Here is a 20,784-nt window from a genome sequence, read left to right as displayed (position 1 = left end):
AGAGGATTAACGACCTGAAAACCAAAATATCAATGGTCCATTTGAGACTAGATATGCAGTCTCTAAAAGTGATTCACGACCAGCGTTTTTTCTCGTCTCAAAGACATTCAGGGACCAGTTTTTTGAACTCGTCCTTAGTGACCAATAGCGACGGCACTTTCTAGGACGAGTGGCGACCAGGTTTTTCTAGTCTCGATTGCTCTTTTGGGACCAGATTTCAACTTTCATGGACTAGATTTCCCTTCCTTAGAGGCTGATTTTCTTGTAGTGAGGAGTCAATCTGGCTTAGGTTATTTCCACTATCTTTGAAGGGGGAGGTTAGCAAGTGGTTTACCGAGTTACCAAACAATTCCACCACCTCATGGGAAGATCTAATTATAGCATTCAATGCAAGATTCTTTCCCCTATCAAGGATGATGAAACTCAGAGATGACTTTCTAGGTTTTAAGTGATGGGAGGGTGAACCTATTCATGAAATGTGGGGGTGATTCAAGAAACTCCTACTTAAATGCTTAACTCACGGGCTACCAAATGATTTGCTACCTCAATATTGTTATCCGAGTCTTGATTCGATTAATAAGGGAGTGGTTGATCAATTCGTATGGAGAGGAATAATGTTGCAATCATTTGAGGTAGCTTCATTTCTTCTTAATGACATGACGAAAATAAATCAAGCTTGGTACACTCAAAAAGATCAAGTCTCTCCTTTTTGTTTTAGATTAACACAAGAACAACTTGATAAGGAAAGATAGAGGGATGCAAATATCAAGAAGATGTTGACCCAAATTGAAATATTACAAGAGCATATGATGGAGAATGTGGGAAAACCCAATGGGATAAGTGGAGTGTTTAAAGTTGAGGAGGGTTGTTATTCTGGTTATTCAAATCCAGGTGAGAATCAAGGTTGGAACTCTAAGAGATATGAGGAGGGTTTCCACCCACGCTATTTACAGCGAGGTGAGAATCAAGGTTGGAACTATCATAACAGGGAAGAGCATATAAGATACTATCAAGATTGGGCTGAGAAAAGTAATTATTGGAAAAGGGAGGATGACCATGAAGAGGATCACACTCACTCGAGTGAGAGCCCATAATCGAAAGGGAGTGCAAGTAGTCCCCGAGTGAATGATTTGATGTCATGCATCCTTGATAAAGTTGAAGGTTTGGATGATTTGTTAAAAGAGATGAAAGTTGACTTTTCATCATTAAACAATAAAGTAAACTCTCACACAGATGCAATCAAGATACTTGAAGGTCATTTGAGTTTACTTTCAGCACATTGAAACCGAAAATGACAGTGGAAGATGATGATAGAGGGTTGGCAGTTGTTACTCATAGTAGAAAGGTAGCAATAAGCGATATGACGGGAATTGAAGAAGCTCCAATGCATGAAGAAGACAAAGGTAGGGAGGAAGAAGCGATACCTATCCATCAAAGCATTCCCAAATGACCACAAAAAGATGTAGAGAAACACAGTCCTATCCAAAAAGTTATGCAACCTTTACACAAAATAACGCCTCCATTTCCCCAACGTCTCAAGAAGAAGAATGAGGATGAGAAGTTCAAGAAGTTTTTAGTGGTATTCAAAGACATTTCCGATTAATCTCCCTCTAGTTGAAGCATTATTGGAAATGTCGTGTTATGCCAAGCTTATGAAGGAGTTAATGACCAAGAAATTGTGTTTCAATTTTGAGACAATCGAAGTTTCTCATAGTGGTAGTGCAATTCAGACGAAGGAGCTAATCGAAAAGAGAGATGATCCCGAAGCGTTCACCATCCCTTGCACCATTGGCATCCTGCAATTTGATAAAGCCCTATGTGATTTGTGAGCAAGTATAAACCTAATGCAGTATTCGAACTTGGGTTGGGTTAACTGAAAGCCACAACAATGAGACTCTTGAAGGTAGACCGATCAATCAAACATCATGTGGGGATACTTTATGACATCTTGGTAAAGGTTAACCGATTCATTTTCCAGACTGATTTTGTCATTCTCGATTGTGAAATAGATGTTGAAATTCCCATTATCTTAGGAAGACCATTCTTGGCAATCGGGAGAGCATTGGCGGATGTTGAAAGTGAAGAATTGAAGTTTAGGGTGAACGAAGATGAAGTAACCTTTAATGTTTGTAAGTCAATGAAACACCCAAGTGATATTCACGTGGTCTCCACTATTGATGTTATTGATGAGGCGGTGACTAGTGTTATCCATTTGATGTGTATGAGTGAACCACTTTAATACGTGCTTGCTAACTATGATTTATTCAAAATTCAAGGCTATGAAGAGGTAGTAGCTGCTCTTTCAGGTTTTTTTGGGTATTCAAAAATTTCATTGAAGTTGGACATTGATCTAAAAAATCAAGAAAGTCCCCCCGCAAAGCCACCAATATAAGAACCACCAAATCTGGAGTTGAAAGTACTCCCCTCCCATATCCGATATTCTTTCTTAGGGGCAAATAACACCTTACCGGTGATCATTGCGGCTGACTTGCTTAAGTGGCAGGTGAAATTGCTCCTCGAGGTGTTGAGAAGGCATATCAAACCTATAGGTTAGACCATCGAAGACATTCTGGGCATTCCTCCCCGTTTTTGCACTCACAAAATTCATTGTAAGCCGAGTATTGAACCCACCGATGCAAGATATGGTGAAAAGGAAAATAATATAGTGGTTGGATTCAAGTGTGATCTACCCTATTGTGGATAAAAACTGGGTAAGTTCAGTACAATATGTACCGAAAAAGGTAGGCATTACAGTAGTCCCAAATGAAAAAGGGGAGCTTGTATCTATGAGACCGGTGATCGGATGGAGATTATGCATGGATTACCAAAAGTTAAATTTGTGGACTGAAAAGGATCACTTTCCTATGCCTTTCATGGATCAAATGCTTGATCGACTCTCCGAGAGAGGTTGGTATTGTTTTTCGGATGGGTATTCCGGTTATAACCATATCTCTATTGCTCCGGAAGACCAAGAGAAAACTACCTTCACCTGCCCATATGGGACTTTTGCCTTCAATCGGATGCCATTCCGGTTATGTAATGCTCCGGTAACATTTCAATGTTATATGTTGTTGATTTTTGCCAACATGGTGGACGACTCAATGGAGGTATTTAATGGATGACTTCTCGGTTGAGGGTGACACTTTTCAAGCATGTTTAGCACACTTAGGACAAGTTCTCCAAAGATATGTGGAAACAAATATGGTCCGCAATTGGAAAAATGCCACTTCATGGTTAAGGAAGGTATAGTTCTTGGTCACAAAGTGTCGCTAAAGGGGCTAGAGGTTGATAAAGCGAAGATTGAAGTGATTGAGAAATTGCCACCACAAATTTCGGTAAAGGGTGTTCGTAGTTTCTTGGGGCATGCCAGTTTTTACAGGAGGTTCATCAAAGACTTCTCAAAAAATGCATATCCTCTATACAAACTCTTGGAGAAGGAGGTAAAATTCCACTTTGATGATGCCTGCATGGTGGCTTTCAAGTGCTTGAAAAAAAATTTGGTCTCCACTCCAGACATCATTAATCCCGATTGGTCAGAATCCTTTGAATTGATGTGTGACGCAACCGGCATGGCATTGGGTGTTGTGTTGGGGAAAAAACACAACAAATTATTTCACCCCATTTACTATGCAAGCAAGACTCTAAACAGTTCTCAACATAACTATACCGTTACTGAATAAGAGTTACTTGTAGTAGTTTACGCATTTGAGAAGTTCTGGGCATACTTGCTAGGTACTAAAGTGGTTGTTTACACTGATCATGTTGCACTACGGTACCCAATGGCAAAGAACGATGCCAAGCTAAGATTGATAAGGTGGGTGTATTGCAAGAATTTGACATCGAGGTCAAAGATAAAAGTAATTGTGAAACTCAGGTGGCTGACCACTTATCTAGATTGGAAGGCAAGGATAATGACGAGCTGGAGATCGACATAAATTATTATTTTCCCGATGAACAGGTATTCACGGTAACTCTCAAACAACCTTCTTGGTATGCTGATTTTACAAATTATGTAGTGTATCGGTTAATGCCGGATAAACTGAACTTCCATCAACAAAAGAGGTTCTTGTTTGATGTTAAGAAGTACATTTGGGATGAACCATATTTATTCAGAGAGTGTGCAGACCATATCATTAGGAGATGTGTTACGGAAGAAGAAGCCATCGAAATCCTCCATGCTTATCATGTTTCACCTGTTAGGGGTCAACATGGTGGTGTACGTACAACTACTAATGTTCTCCAACGTAGGTACTATTGGCCGCCTCTCTACAAGGATGCTCATGAGTTTGTTAAGAAGTGAACTCAATGTCAGAAGTGATATACAGTGAGTTTACGGTATTTTTAATACATTTCACGTATAGTTGTGTGTGTCTAGGGCCTTTTTGTATTGGTTTTTATGTGGTTTTATCATGTTTTGCAAGAAAGATGTTTAGGCGCGGAAGTAAAGAGATAGCTGAAAGAAATGCAAAAAAGGGCATCTACGGAGGTGATCTACGGACCATAGGTCCATTGACGCTCCGTAGATGGTGAACATAGATCAACAAGCAAGGCATTAAAGGCAAATCAGGGAAATCTAACCAAGTGTTGAACCACGGCAGCCATTGACGGTCCGTAGATTAATCTACGGTCCGTACTGCTGATCCGTAGAATGATACTGCAAGGGTTCCATTACTTGATTTTTGATGATTCTAAGTGTGGAGCTACAGAGAGGGATTGATGGATCGTAGATTGATCTACAGTCTGTACTGGAGTTCCGTCGTTTGTTTCAGAGAAGCTAATTTTTGGAAGCTGAAATATTTTCCAAGTCCTAACTAACCAAAGGGACTCACGGACCGTAGATCCATTGACGGTCTGTCAGTGAGTCTCGTGGAATGAACATGCGTGCCTGAACAAACATTCCTTATTTTGTTTCCCTTTTAATTTAGGACTTGTTTTCTATAAATAGGGTATGTCAACCTCATTTTTGGGGGTTAGATTTTATTACTTTAGTTCTATTTTGTGACTTGGGATTTTATTGTTGCAAACCTAGCAATTCTTGATTTCCTAAGTTGGTTTTGAAGATTTTGGTATTGAAATTCTGGGTTTGTTATTCTCAATTACGTAAGTTCATAATTCTTTCATCTAAAACAATCAATTGTGTTCATACGATTATGGGTAACTAAACTTCATAACTAGGGTTGTGGGAACCATGAGCGATTAACAAAGTATGAATAGTAAATAAGTAATTCTTCAATAGTGTTTTGCATGCATTGATAATTCTTTCATTTAAAAGTCCTTTTAACAGTGCGCAACGTTAGAACTCGCCTTGTTGCTACATGTCGGACCTATGAGGTAATCAACAAGAAAAGAATTATCAACATATATTTAGTGTGATACTATATAATAGTCTAATATCGATTGTTGAAAGGTAATCACTAAGCCAAACATCGATGTGATGTCTAATATGAGGTAAAGGTAAGGGTTATTAATTATACACATGTAGCCGGACCAAGGTGCAGGGTGAAATTCTCTATATGCCAGATCAAGGATTTAGAGATACCTAGCTTATGACTTTGCATGTACTACACTAGGAAAGGATTGCTATTACTAGGATTACTGCGTTATGAGCTTGTGGAGAACACGTATACCCTAGTTAATTCTCTCATCTTGATAACAACCAAAATTGACTTTTGTTTACTGATTACCTACTGAACTTTTACAATTTGTTTCACAAATCCCCCACCCCCTTTAATTACTTGTTTCTGGAAGTAATTTGACTAAACGAATATAATTGTTGGTTAAAGTGAAGTCTAAACAATTTTCCTCATGGGATCGACCCCAACCTACAAGTTGGATTCTTTACTTGATAACAATTGCTTATGCTTGTTTAAGGAGGTGTAATTTTAGCGTATCAAATTTTGGCGCTGCTGCTGAGAAAATTGGGTTTTAGATTTATTTTAACTACATTATTGAACTTTAGTCAAATATTTCCTAATTTTTCTTTTTCTTTTTCATTTTGTCTCTCTCAGGTTCTGACTCTAGTGTATGCCAAGTACACGGAGCCAGGGTGAACTACTTACTCCTTACAATCCAGAGTTGAACCGAACATTGCGAAGAATGAACAATCAAGGAGTTCAAGTTAATCCTATTAGAGGCAATCTTGGTGATGAAGTTGAGTTATAACCTCTGAGGGTAGTTTGTGGAGACAACCAGGTTCTAGCTGAAAATCAATTAGGAGATGCAGTGAGGGTGTACGGTCCACCAGGCCCACAATTGCATGACAACTATAGGGGCAATGTCAATATTGCTAACTCTGATGGACCTCTTGTCTTACCCCCTTTGCCTCTGGGGCACACATTTGTAATGACTAGTAGCTTGATACAAATGCTTACAACGAGGGGCTTGTTCTCGAGGTTGCAATCGGAGGACCCATATGCTCACATAGCCAAGTTAAGGGTGGTTTACAAGAGCTGTGTAGGTCCACCAGACTTAGAAATTGAAGTCATCGAATTGCGACTGTTCCCTCTATCACTGACAGGCGATGTTGATGTATGGTTCACTGAGCTTCCTTATAACTCAATATATACATGGAACCAATGGAAGGGTGTGTTCTTAGCAAGGTATTATCTAATTATCAAGAAGCTCAATCACAAAGATAAGGTCAACAGTTTTGTGGCATTACCTGGAGAGTCTGTGAGTAGCTCTTGGGATAGATTCAGTACATTCATAAGAGGTGTTCAAAATCACCGTATTTATGATGAGTCGCTGAAGGAATATATCTATCGAGGTTAGGATGACAACAATAAAGCAGTGCTTAATACTATTGTTGGAGGTTCATATGGCGACTGCACATACGCACAGATTGCAGAAAAACTAGAGAAGATCTCTCGCAACAATAAAGAATGAAGCACTAGGAGGTCGGATACTGGGAGAAACACATCTGCCGTTCATGCTACAAACAACCAGTCTACGGATGAGATTCATGAGGAGATAGCTCAGATGAGGATCGAGTTGGGGTTGGTATTAAAGTATTTGAGCGGAGGTGAGGAAAAGGTAAATGATGTGAACTACTTTAGTAGACATCCACCACTTATTGAAGAGTATTACTACAAAGAGGATGCTTATGCGGTGAATGATCAGACGGGGGTTTCCGACCAAACACCCAAGGATCCAACACGGAAAATTGGTACCGAGGTTAACAAAACCAAGGTCGAAACTATGGCAATTACAATCGAGAGGGTCAATATGTCTTGGATGGGAACTTCAATCGCGACAACAACTATAACCGGAACAACTATGGAAACAGAAATGATCGGGTTGGACCTTATGTTCCCCCTCAAAATAGGGAATCTAGTACTAGGGAAGCTAGAGGCAATATGGCGCATATTGAAAATATGATGCAGAAGATGATGAGAAGGTTTGATGCAACTGATGAGAATGTGAAGGAAATGAGAAATGACTTTTCTGGTATTGGTCAAAAGGTTGATACCCATGCATTGTCAATAAAGCATCTAGAGAAGCAGATGACTCAGTTTTCTACTACAGTGAACCCATGTCAACCTGGCACTCTTCCTAGCAAAACCATCGAGAATCCAAAGAATGATGGTCATTGTATGGCAGTTACTACTCAAGGGGGTGAGCAAACCATTGATCCACCTATGCCGTTTGTGGTAGATGCTAAAATTAGAAAAGTAGATGATGTGATAGAGGTTAAAGAATAGTCTGAGAATGTGACAGAGAAAGAAGTTGAGATATCTCAGAAAGTGGTCCCCATACCTAGACCTCCACCACTTTTTCCACAGAGGTTTGTGAAGAAGACTGAAGATGGTAAATACTGCATGTTTATTAATATGTTGAAGTAGCTTTCCATCAACGTTTTGTTGATAGAAACTTTGGAGCAAATTCCTGGGTATGTGAAGTTTATGAAAGATATGGTGACAAAGAAAAGGTCTGTGAGTTTTGAAGATGATGATAGATTGCAACATTGTAACGTTATTGCTACAAGATCTCTTGTGCAGAAGAAGGAAGATCTTGGTGCTTTCACAATTCCATGTACTATATGGTTGTTACACTTTGCTAAGGCATTGTGTGATCTTGGTGCTAGCATCAACCTCATGCCATTGTCTATTTATAAGAAGTTGGGTCTAGGGGATCCAAAGCCTACTGCGATGCGGTTACTTATGGCCAACCGAACCGTGAAAAGGCCCATTGGTGTACTCCATGATGTGCTAGTGACAGTGGAATCGTTCATCTTTCCAACGAATTTTGTGATTCTTGACTGTGAGGTTGATTTTGAGGTTCCCATCATCCTTAGGAGACCATTTCTTGCCATAGGATGTGCGTTGGTTGATATGGAGAAGGGGCAGATGAAGTTCAGACTGACCAATGAAGAAACAACTTTCAAGTGTTAGTGTTTTAAATAATGGGTGTTCATTTTGCAGGTGCAAAGTTTTGTGCGAGAAGAAGATGCTATTGGTGGATCGCCGAATCCGTTGGGCGAGCCTGACATAGTCCGCCTAATGGACTTCAAAAATGGAGTTGAGATACAGGAACATTCGGCGGGAGACCTTCATCATTCAGTGAATCGCCGATGTGCTTAGGCGACCCAATATTTCTATCCCTTCTGCTTCAGAACTGAAAGCTTAAATCATTGATTATTTAGTGATATTACAAAACTGTTATGCGAAGCGCCGACCTATGCGGTGACCTCCTTCATCTCCACCGATGTTCCCCTTTCTGAGAGTATCGCACACTAGAATTAAGCGCGATATCCGAATCATTGGGCGCACCGCTGAGTCATTCGACGACTATTCCATTTTCTCACCAACTGGGCGCTTAGTGAAGATTACTCGCCACCTTGCTCTGCATGTTTACATACACGAGTTTTTTCTTTATTTTTCATTTTTTATTTTTATTCTTATTTTAATTGTGAGAGTATCTGTTCTCTACTCACAGTGGGGACAATGTTGAATGCTTTTGGTGGGGTGTTTGGACCCCTCTTAAAAATTTTAGCCACCTCTTGTGCGTTTAATTGTGGTTGTTCTTGTGTAAATTTGAGTATCAGTTATGATCAATACCGATGACTTGAATGGTGCGGCTACGATGAGGCCAAATAAAGTTTCATAGGCAATATGTGAATTATTTGCATCTCGTTGTGACTAGCTGATTATCGGATTGAGTCTCTTTTGATGAACATTGCACGCTAGCAAAAGTGTGGAGTCTTGTTTGATATTGATAACAATACCTTGTGTGATGAGCTTACCGTGAACCATGTGTGATGACACCTTGAATTTGCCCCGTTGGTCCGGTTGACTAAGTAAAGCCTCTTGAAATGATATTAGGGAACTATTGAAGAGTGAAACAATTTGACATTATACTTCATTTTTGCCCAACCTTGTGAGTGTGGGAACATTGCTTGAACACCCTTTGAGCCTTACCCTTTTCTTGGAAGAAACTTGATACAATTGTGCCCTTTCTTTATCCCTTCTCCCTTAATCCTCATGAGATGTGGTTTGTTGAAATAGACAACTTAGTCCAAAAGCGTAAGTTGGGGGTGTGGTGAAACGAGAAGGTAAATCAAGAATTTTGATGAAAGTCCCCCTTACCCATGGTTTTAAAAAAGATGGAACCCCTCCATACAAAAAAAAACAAGGAAAAAGAAAAAGAAGGAAAAAGTTGTGAATAAAGTTGCAAAAGGATCTGGGTTTCCGACATTCAATGGAAAGTGAATAATGGGGTGAATTTTGAGCATGAATAAAATTGTTGATGAAAAGGGAAGAAAGTGTTGTTCATACCACATTTCATGGGGATAGCAACAACTGAGCCTATATGACCATACCTTTAGACTAAGCCCCGTTACAAGCCTTGAAAATACCTTTTTGATCTTGAGTGAGCTAAAACAAGTGTTGGTTCGAAAATAAGGGCAAACCTATGGGTGAAGTCATGCGTGTGTTTATCTTTGTGAGTGTAAGAGTTGTATGTGATTCCGATGCTTGAAATTGTTGAAGATTATTGTGTGAATATGGAATCATTCTTTGTGTGAGAGCATTTGAGCACCTTTGTTGAGTTGACACTTGCATTTGAAGCAAGTTTTGTGAACTTGAGAAACTTCGGTAATGGTAAATCACAACTGGAAGGTTTGAGTGCAGAACTGACCCGTGCATGAGTAAGTTGAGTTTTGTTGTATGCATTCATGATTGAGTCTAGTGTAACATTGTTTGAGACATCCTTTTTGAACTGCTGAACTTGAGTTTTACTTGAGGACAAGCAAAAGTTTAAGTTGGGGGTGTTGATGAGTCTGAGATTTGGACTCATTTAGGGCTTTATTTATAATGATTTAGTGTCCTCAAATGCTTATTTTGTGCCAACAATTGATATAAAACCCTTGATCTTCAGGTATATGGATTGAGGAACAAAGCTACAATAGAAATGGACAACAAAGACAACACGAGCAACAAAGAGAAAGGGAAAAACAAGCATGTGGATCACCAATGTCACTCGGCGACTCGCAAAGTTGACACTCTACCGCCTAAATTTACAAAGTTGAGGCTGGATTAGAAGCAGTTTGGGAGAGCAAAAATACAACTAGGTGCGATGCGGATCATATCGGCGTTAGATGAACAGATTGCTAAAAGTACTGATAGAGATCTAGACAGGTGCGAATAGGCGAGACGATTGGGAAAAGGGCGCTTTGTCGAACGAGATGGCGATCCCGACTAGGCTCACCTCAAAATATAGTGGTGGGACTAAGAAGAGGTGAAAAATGAAGGCGAGATGAAGGAATATCAATGAGTCGCTGAACGGTCGGTGAAGCCCGACTTACCTCACCGATTGGTTCCAAACAGCAACATATCAAACTTGCATAAATTTATTTTTTGCAAGAGAGAGAAGGCATTCAGAAATGTGAGGAACAAAAGATTGAGAGCAAAAACACTGCCATGGTGGACTTCAAGTGATTTTAGTAAGATTTTTCGTTGAGATTTTCTAATAGAGAAGACTCTAGTTAATTTTAACTCTCGATTTTCATTTACCCAGTTATGCAAAATGTAGTAGGTATTGAATTTCATCTTTTCACCACGATTGGCTAAAACCCTAACCTTGGGGGTTTGACAATGTGACCAATTATTGCATTTTACTTAGTGGGTGTTATAGATTCGTGATTGTTAGTGTTAATCTGAAGTGGGTCCAAATTATTATGGTGGTTTAGCTTCATTATTGCATATTTCATGTGATAGATTTCTGAGTTTTATGCTTGCTTGAGAGAGAAGTACATAACGAATGTACTAATTTGGCATCCTTAGTAGTGGGTCTTGACGGGTTCAGCTTGAGAAAGTGAAACTCAAAAGCTAGCCTTTGTATCTAGCTCGAAAGAGTTAATTTGATGAGAACATGGGTGTGTTAGCTTATGGATAGTGTTGAGGTTCGAGATAACTCAACAGAAATAAAGCAATTGTTTGAGAGAAAGTTATTTTACTTGTAGTCCACTTTACCCGCAACAAATTAGCATTATCAGTAATGATGTACACCCATTAGGTGGAATTCGGAAGTTGGTTAGTCAACCCACCAAGTGTTTCGTAGTTATGTGATCGTTTCTCACTCATAATTTGAAGTAGGTTGGTAACGACATCCTGAAATTTTGATTAGTATCTCTGAAGTGTATGTTGCTCAGCTGTAAAGGTCATCGTCATACTTTCCTAGTTGAACTCAAAGAAAGCTACTCTCTGTGGGATCGACCCCACCTCAGTTGATTGGGTTATGTACGGACTAGCGATCGTTGACACTTAGAATTGGATGTAGTGTCCTTGATATGTTAATCAATCAATCCCATGTTGATCGTCCTCCTATCTATGATAGATCCGAGACATGCTACCTTTGGGTGATAAAGGATGGACTCGTTCTGCGAGGTCATAATAGAGTTGTTGATGAACCCGAACCAGTACCAAGCGGCAATGTTCAAATCCTTCTTCTCAATTGTCGCTCTTGCCTAGATCCACCTCGGGGTGGTATTAGAAATAAAGGGTGCAATCCAGCCCTTTAAATCATCCAAAGCTTGAGTGATAGTCAAACCCTCATACGCATGTGTCGAGTACAATATTAATATGGTCATTGTTGCACCCCACTTCCTTCCCCCGGACCATGACAAACTTCATTGGTCTGAAGGCACTGGCCTTTTTCTTTTCGTCGGGCACCAACTCGCCGTAGGAAGAGTAGAATTCCCGGACCTATGTAGGAATATAGGGACATCGGGGCCTGGTGAACCGCTCGAATTGGTGATACTGGAGTGTGTCATGCACTCTGGAGTATCTTCCCTCAATGCCCTCTGTGGCCTGCAGCTTCTCTTCTAGAATTGTCCTCATTCCCTTGACTTTTAATCTGTTGAGTAGCCAATGAAGAGGAATCTGTACTGGTGGCGCTGGGGCCAAATGTGGTGCTAGAGTTGACACTATATCTGCTGGAGAGGAGGCTGCAGGAGCTCTCAATGAGTCAGGCCGAGACCTAGCATGGATCTCCGCTCGCCTAGACTGTTGTGATTGGTCATCATCCGGCTCAAAGAACGCAGCTAGGGAGTCAACGTACTTTCCCTCGCTGCCGGAGTTGTGCTTCAGAACCTCACTCATGGGCTTTTTGCCCTTGCCCTTGCCCTTGCCTCCCTTTGGAGTCTCTGTCCTTCCCTTTTTAGAAGGATTTGCTCCCACTTCATTGATAATTATACCATTGCTCTTTTACAGGGCAGCATGTCAAGGTTAGTCCTAGGCATACCTGCAAAAACATCAAAAAGACTTAGATCGGGTTTGCCGAAAGGATTGGCTCAAAATTTCCAAGAAAATTTGCATGTCGGCGATGGGAGGGTCTTTCGTTGAATAGCCGACAGCATTCGGTGAGCAAGGACCAGCTCGCCGAAAATTACAGTGTATTTTTAAGGGTTAGGGGTGCAGAAAAGGAGATAAAGGAAGACTTTCGGTGAGTCACCGAGTGCACTCGGCAAACTCAGGCTTCTCGCAGAAAGTTACAGAACCCAAATTCAATTTTAGCATGAAAATAAAGGCGATCAGGGGGATTCGGCGAACCAGCGAGTGGTTCGACGAGCTCGGTCAGCTCGCCGAACGACCCAGCATGCCTACTCTCAACCCCAACTTCCAATATTCAAACCCTCATCCCCTAAAAACAAAATCAAAGCACACACTAACTTAACTAGACTAAGACCCATGCTACCCATTCCCCGGGGATACTCATAATTCTCCCGGTTTAGCTAAATTTCGCCATTTGACGACTTTAGTCCTTAAGAATTATGTCAACCGCTCCATCATTGGGCAAAGCACGTCATTTGGCACAAATGCGGGTTACTTAGACTTCACCTGACTAGACCCAACAACAAATTAGTACAACCCTACAATTTTGATCAATCATAAGCACAATAATTTCTAGAAAATCAACAATAATCATTATAGGCAAGATTACGAATTCAAAATAGGAAAACAAGCACACATTAACAGATCATAGATGCCCAACATACATCACTAAGATAAAAACAATTGCAAAAGAGTAAATTCACTAAACACGAGTTCGAGATTCGGAAAACAAACCTTTAAAGCCGAATAAATAAGTTGAAATATTAGGCGGCAAAGATATCCAACTCCGAACACACAATCGACGACTAATACATGGTAAAAGCACAAAAATGTAAAAAAATATAGCGGGTGTGAGTTTGGGAAGTTAAAAATTTAGGGAATGTGAAAGAATTTGAAAGTTTAAACCTTTGGCCGTTAAAAACCGTCCAGTTCTTCACACATATCAAGAGGTGGAATTTATAAAATCGGTTTAGAGCCAACATTCCAATATTTTTCTTTCAAAACAAAGGACCAACACAATGGATAAAAATCAATATATATCAACAAAATCCAGCATTTCCAAAAACAATCACACAAAACACAAAATATCCAAAAAAGAGCCCAAAAGAGATAAGTATGGAAACATCTCACCCCACCAAAGTAAACTAGTAATAGTCCTCAAATGCCAAGAAATAAAAAAAATGAAACAAGAACCAAAAGAGAGTCAAAACTCCTCCTGCCAGGATAATCCTGGGGTGAACTTTGCATGTTGCTGACCTCCTTTATCTGGTCATAAGTGCACATCTCAACAACATCCTTCGCTCCACTGGAGCCTACCATCGAAGTATCCCTCAAAGAAACAGGCACAATTGTCTAGACCATAGGTCCCTCAAGATCCTCCAAGTCATCATACAACACTGCGTTTCAAATACCTAGCTTCTCCTCATTGGTCTCAGCCTTAACTCATCATCAACCTCATCCATTACAACATCTTCGGTCGTACTATTTAGATGAATCTTGGAATTGCACAGGAAAATTGTACTCGAAACCTCAGGGATATCTACTGTACCAAATAACATAGATAGATCGATGGATTTCAGCACATCCACATCTCTCTCCAGCACAATAATATCGGCATTCAGGCTGTCACATCATTAGAAGCACCCTGACCCTGATCACAAGCCTCTAGGCATCCAGGGCAAACCCATGGGATTCTATCCTCAATCTATTCTCTCTCAACTCAGCCCTAATCGGGGTAAAAGCAGTAGCAATTGCCTGCTCAATCAACCTAGGCACAACGACCTCTACCAGGAGGCACACACATCATCAAACTGTCTATATGGCCCATCTTGTACAACAAAGACTAGGTGATCAGTGGTCAGGAAGAAGTAGCAACAACAGCAAGGGGAGAAGTACTAAAAGGTATAGAAGACGAAGTGTCAGGGGTACCTATAGGCTCATTGTCCTGGGGGAAGAATTCCCTTTGTCAACAACATATCCACATCAACTATCAGGGAAGTATCCACCGGTTCAGCTCTCCTCCTATCATCCTCATCCCTCATGTACTCGGCCTCTATCTTCCAGATGTGAGTATAGGAAGTGGGAGTCACTTCCACATCTGTCTTGGCGATCAAAGGGACACGGGCCCACCTACAAAACTTTGAAATCAAGAGTGTGAAGGGGAGGGAGGTCTTGCTTTTCTTGGCCCTCATGGCCATCTCCTGCTCTATTATCAGACCTAGATTAATATCATATCGGTCAATGATGGATCCCAGCAATGCAGCCTTCGGATTCTTGGGTATAGACTTGTTCAGGGAGGGCATTAAAGTGTTGTTGATAAATTCAAACAAATATCTGGCAACTACATTTAACTCTTTCGTCTCTATAGAAGATCCAGCCTCAATCCAAGATGGTGTTGTATTGGATATTGATTAACATTTCCAACACAACTTATCCAATTCTAGGTGCAAACGATCGTGAAGTAGTATAAAACCCAACGAAGAATTGGGGTCAAATCCACAGAGAGTTGTACGTGTTCAAATTCAATTAGGAAGTACAAATGTAGTCTAATCAGTCGTAGGAATAGAAATTATCTAAAAGAAAGTCATTAATCAAATTAAAAGGGGTGACACGAATGTTAGATGGGGGTTTTGGTTTTCAATTATTAACTACAAAGCAGCCACAAACACTTTGAAATAACAATAAGGAGAGGAATTTTCGGGATATGATCGATTATATGCAAATTTTGATATATGGGTAATTGAAACTACTAATAAACAACTAAAAATCAGTGAGTAAGCTAGACTATAAGGGAGATAGATTTATCTCGAACAACTATCTCGAACTAGGTGATTTCTTTCCAACATCAACAAGCATAACAAAGAAGAGCAACCCACACCTTAATTCATCTACTCTTTTGAGCTATATGGGCGGATTGGATTTAGGATTCACACTCTCGAGCTAAACCCATTTCAACCCAATACCTAAAAATCATTAGTCAATAATGTTAGTTCTAAAACCTCTCTCTCGAGCAAGACAAGAAAACAAAATTAGAACTGCATTTTCAACTACAATTCATAAATTAAACCACAATTAATTATTCAAATTACTTTAATTTAGCATTTAAACTAGTAATTAATAATACCCATAAAGTAATTTAACTCATAATCACATGATCACACCCTAAGAATTGGGGTTTTAGCCAAACATCATAAAAGAGTAAAAACGATTACCAAATCAATTAGCCATCAACTGGGTAAGAGTAATTTATTCTTTACAATACTTCAATTTCCATAATATTTGAAACCAACTTCCAGAATCTCCAAATTGAATCTCTAAAATACTTCAAAACTATGTAAACCTACAGAGAAAAGTGGTCTAAACTAATTTCGACTCTATCAACATCTAAAATAATTGTTCAAATCTAATTTATAGTCACCAAAAATAAGCCACAAAAGGCAATTTGGTGAAGTAAGTCAGGCTCGCCGAACCACTTGGCGAACCGCCCATTGATCTCTTCCATCGCCTTTTTGCCTTGTCACTCAGAGTCCTCAAGTCCTGTAACTTTGGGCGATCTCTCTTTGCATCGCAGAACTGCTCGACGGTTTGCCGACTTCTCTTTTTTGTCACCAACTTGGTTTCTTCCCTCAGGGCTGGCACACTTGCACTTTATGCGACCAAGCTAGACACATGGCGATTAGCCTAGTGCTCTTGGCGATCACCAGGCTTGTCTTTCTTCATTTCTTCAATTTGTTTGGTTCCTTTTTGCCTATCAGTGTCCTTGCTTTGTTCCTCAATCCATAAACCTAAAAATCATGGCTTTAAAATAAGTTTATGGCACAAAATAAGCATTTGAGGACACTAAAGCTATATAAACAAGGCCCAAATGAGTGTAAATCTCGAACTCATCAACACCCATAACTTAAACTTTTGTCTGTCCTCAAGTAAAACTCAAGATTAGCAGTTCAAAAAGAATGTCTCAAATAGTGCTGCATAAGACTCAACATGGATGCATAAAACAAGATTCAACTTACTCATGCAATGATCAATTGTGCACTCAAAGATTCAAACTGTGACTCACCATTATCAAAGATGCTCAAGTTCACAATACTTGCTTCAAATGCGAGTTCAAGCTCAAGAAAGGTACTCAAATGCCCTCACAACAAAGATGATTCACGAATCAAACAAAGTTCTTCAACAATTTAGAGTTTCAAAATCACAGACGACTCTCACACTCACAGAGATGAACACATTCATGACTTCAACCATAGGTTTTCCCTTATTATCCAACCAACATTTGTTTCAGCTCACTCAAGATCACAAAGGTATTTACAAGGCTTGTAACGGGGCTGAGTGTAGAGGTGTTGTCATTTAGGCCCAGTGGTTGCTACCCTCATGAAGTATGGTCTAAGCTTCACTTTCTTCTTTTTCAATAACATTTTTTTCATAATCATAATTCATCTCATTATTGAACTTCAAATGGACTACCAGATACCCCATTTCTTTTGCAACTTCCAGTACTTTATTTCACAACTTTTCATTTTTTCATTTGCTTTCTTCTGTTCTTTTTTTTTAACATGGAGGGGTTTCATCTTTTTCATAATCATTGTTCAAAGGGGGAATTTCTCACACTTTATGATTTCCCTTCTCTTTTCACCAAACCCTTAACTTAGGCTTTTTGACTAAGTTGGATATTTAAACAAACCACACTTCATGAGATTTATGGGTGAATGGATAGAGAGGGATCACAATTGTTCAAATTTCTTCCAAGAAAATGAATAAGGCTCAAGAGGGTTTAAGCAAAGTTCACACATCTCAAAAGGTTGTCCACAAAAGAGGTATATTGTTGATGAGTCCACACATCTCAAAAGGTTGTCCACAAAAGAGGTATACTGTTGATGAGTCCACAAATTGGACTCATTTTAGGGTTTTATTTTGATAGAAATATTTTCCTCTAAAGTTTAATTTGTCTCAATATATGATGAAAACTCTTAAGTTTCAGGTATTAGAAGTTTTATTGGAATCACGGACACTTAGGCGCAAAAAGGAACAAAAAGGCTGAAAAGAACGAAGAAACTGAAGCCTGAGCATCGCCAATCACACTTGCCGATTCGCCGAAGGGACGCACTCCGCCCCTTTTTCCAGTACTCGAAGCCCTGAAGTAACAGGATCAAAAAGGCGATGAAAGGAGCAGTCGGCGTTTCACAGAATAATTCCGCGAAGTAGTACTAGGTCGCCCAATGACACAGAGCACGATGATGCTGAAGGCTAGTGCAAGATGGCGACGAACTACACCAAAGGGCAAATTGCCGAGTTAATCGGTGATTCCCACTAACCTCCCCGAAAGATCCACCAGCACTATTTTCTGAAGTCTATAAATACTAAACTTGTTATTAATTATTAAGAGGCGAACATTTATTTAATTTTCACAATAGAATAATACTTTTTGGCATATTTTCTTTCAAGTTTGGTCAGGGTTTTTGGGAGACTTGAAGAAAGAAGGATTTCATCTTCCCCAAGTTGGTAGTGGGTCTTATACATTCATCTTCCTTTGCTTATATCAAGGTTTAATTCCTTATACCCATTTGATTTGAGTATCATTTTAGGTGTATTTTACTATTTCTTGATGTGTTGCTAAAAACCCCATTCTTGGGGTGTTATTTAGCAAATATGTGTTGATATTATTATTGGGTCTTGGCTACTGATAGGATAGATGTATTTTAATGGTGATTTCACCTGGTGGTTGTGGTTTAATTTAATGGGTTTGTAGTTGTAAATACAAAACCACCCATGTGTTTTTGGCTTGCCTGAGAGGGAGGTCGCGAAACCAAGACCGCTAGACTTATAGCCTAAGGAGTGGATCGACATGAGGTTCAGCCTAAGAGGGTGAGACCTAGTCCAATATCCTAACACTCAGATTGAGAGAGTGAGTGGGGTAAGGCGTAGGCTAGCCTTCATGAGGCAAATGAGTGTCCGAGAGGGAACACATTTGAAACGGGTTAAGTTGTTCGAGAGGGAACTTATTTCCTTCTAAAGCTTAGCCTAGTCACTATTATCTTGGAAATTTCCTATCGAAAGCATGTATCCAATGATTTAGCTCAACTTGTATTGCGGTCACACCCCACGAACTTGTCCCCATACTTGATCTTCTTTTTATTTTTGTTGTTTTTCACTACATGTTACAAAACCCCCATCTGATATTTGACACATTTGTGTCACCCCTTTTACTTTACAATATTTTTAATCGTTAATGTCTTTCACTACGACTAGTTTGAACTTAATTTTATTTTTCTACTAATTCTCAAAACCACTCCCTTGGGAGACGACCCCAACCTTTAGTTGGGTTACTATATTATCGACGATCGTAGACACTAGTACTGTAGGTTAGTGTCTTGGTTACGATAAGCATCAATTGTCAAATTATTTCAATCTTCAAAATTGTTGCCTAAGATCATTTCTAGTGCTTGCATCACTTAGTCAGCTAGAAAAACGGGGAATATTCTAGGTATCATCACACACAATGTTCAAGGTAATCTCATCACACAAGTCATTGGCACCAATATCAAACAAGACTCCACATTTTCTAGCTAGTGTGAAATGTTCATTCGATAATTGGCTAATCATAACAAGATGCTAAAAGTTCACACATTGTCTAAGCAACTTCCACAAGAGACTCATTCGATAACCGGCTAGTTCTAACAAGATGCTAAAAGTTAACACATTATCTATGCAACTTCATTTGGCTTCATCGTAGCTACACATTCATTTCGTTCAATTAAGAGAACTGTTCAAGTCATCGTTACTGATCATAACCGATACTCAAATTTGCACAATAATAACCACAATCACAAACAATAGAGGTGGCACAAATTCTAAAAATAAGTCAAAACCATTTCCATTCAAAACAAGGAGCCTCAAGCCCAACCATCCATAAGATTAAGATCCAAACAGAATAAAAAAAATATAGATCACAAAACCCAATATATACAAATAAAATGTAATCACAAGAAGTAGGTACAGAAATACCTCACCCCACCCATAAAAGAAAAGCAGTTGTCCTCAAATGCAACTAAAAAGATAATCAACAAAAACAACAGAGAGGGAGGTAAAGTTGTCATCCTGCTAGGCTAAGCCTGGGTGAAGTCTGCATCGCAGTCGCTCCATCATTCAGGGCATCAATATCTGTGGTCACAATCTAGGGTTGGGCATCATTGCCCGGTATAACATCAACACTAGCTCCACTGGAGCCTGCCATAGAAGTATGCCTCAACGTAGTCTGAATGGCCGAATGTACCATCGCCTCCTAGAACTCAGTCAATCCCTCATAGGTCGTCTCCTCCTGAACAGTGAGTTTCTTCTCATCAATCTCAGCCTCGGACTATATAGCCACATCATCAGCTCTAACCTCATCTACAATGGTAGCCAAAGGCACATCAGAACAGGCCAGAATATATGTGTCCACATTGTCAAGGATCTCTACGGTCCCAAAAATCATAGACAAGTCAATGGACTTCAGCTGATCCACATCTTTCCTCAACTCTTCAATTAAGGTCTTTAAGACACTCACCTCATGAGTGGCTCCTTGACCTTTCTTATACACCTCTATCCTTGTTGTGAGGGTATCAATAGCATCTCTAAGAGGTGTCAAAGCAACGGTGATAGCACTCTCAATCATCCCAGGAACACCATCCTCTAGCCTAGAAGCACGCACATTAGTAGAATGCGCTAGGTGCCACATTCGTAGCAGCATGGCCTGGGTGAGTGGAGGTCGGGATGCAGCAGTACTAGCAGTAGAACTAGGAGCCAGGGCAGCGGTAAATAAACTCGAAGTCAAAGAAGGGGCAGATCTAGAAATACCTAAAGGCCCAGTGTCCGTAGAAGGAAATGTTGCCTCTGAAGGTAGTGTCTCAATATCAACAACCAGGGATGTATCAACCGGGGCTGCCCTCTTCTTCTCAACCTCATCCTTCGAGTACTC

At 39.9% G+C, this 20,784-nt stretch overlaps 2 protein-coding genes across 2 annotated transcripts in view; one reads left to right on the top strand and one right to left on the bottom strand.

Annotated features, from left to right (window-relative positions):
* Positions 1–20,784, bottom strand: part of LOC125867126 (probable protein S-acyltransferase 19) — a 1,047,372-nt gene that overhangs the window by 226,112 nt on the left and 800,476 nt on the right. The gene's annotated exons all lie outside the window — the stretch shown is intronic.
* LOC125868613 (uncharacterized) lies at positions 1,889–4,300 on the top strand. Its single transcript, XM_049549233.1, has 3 exons — positions 1,889–2,129; positions 3,733–3,814; positions 3,895–4,300. The coding sequence occupies exons 1-3, from the start codon at positions 1,889–1,891 to the stop codon at positions 4,298–4,300; spliced, it is 729 nt and encodes a 242-aa protein (XP_049405190.1).

Source organism: Solanum stenotomum, chromosome 6, assembly GCF_019186545.1.
Source record: "Solanum stenotomum isolate F172 chromosome 6, ASM1918654v1, whole genome shotgun sequence".
Taxonomy (NCBI): domain Eukaryota; kingdom Viridiplantae; phylum Streptophyta; class Magnoliopsida; order Solanales; family Solanaceae; genus Solanum; species Solanum stenotomum.
Note: the sequence above shows the minus strand (reverse complement) of the source record. Positions and strands in the feature narration are given on the sequence as shown.

What these genes read in the sequence shown, in the direction of transcription:
- LOC125868613 (XM_049549233.1), top strand. Translation starts at nt 1,889, where the DNA reads ATGAGACTCTTGAAGGTAGACCGATCAATCAAACATCATGTGGGGATA. An exon ending in TGAAGTAACCTTTAATGTTT is followed by an intron (nt 2,130 to 3,732) that starts GTAAGTCAATGA and finishes CATACTTGCTAG; the next exon opens with GTACTAAAGTGGTTGTTTAC. An exon ending in GCCAAGCTAAGATTGATAAG is followed by an intron (nt 3,815 to 3,894) that starts GTGGGTGTATTG and finishes CCACTTATCTAG; the next exon opens with ATTGGAAGGCAAGGATAATG.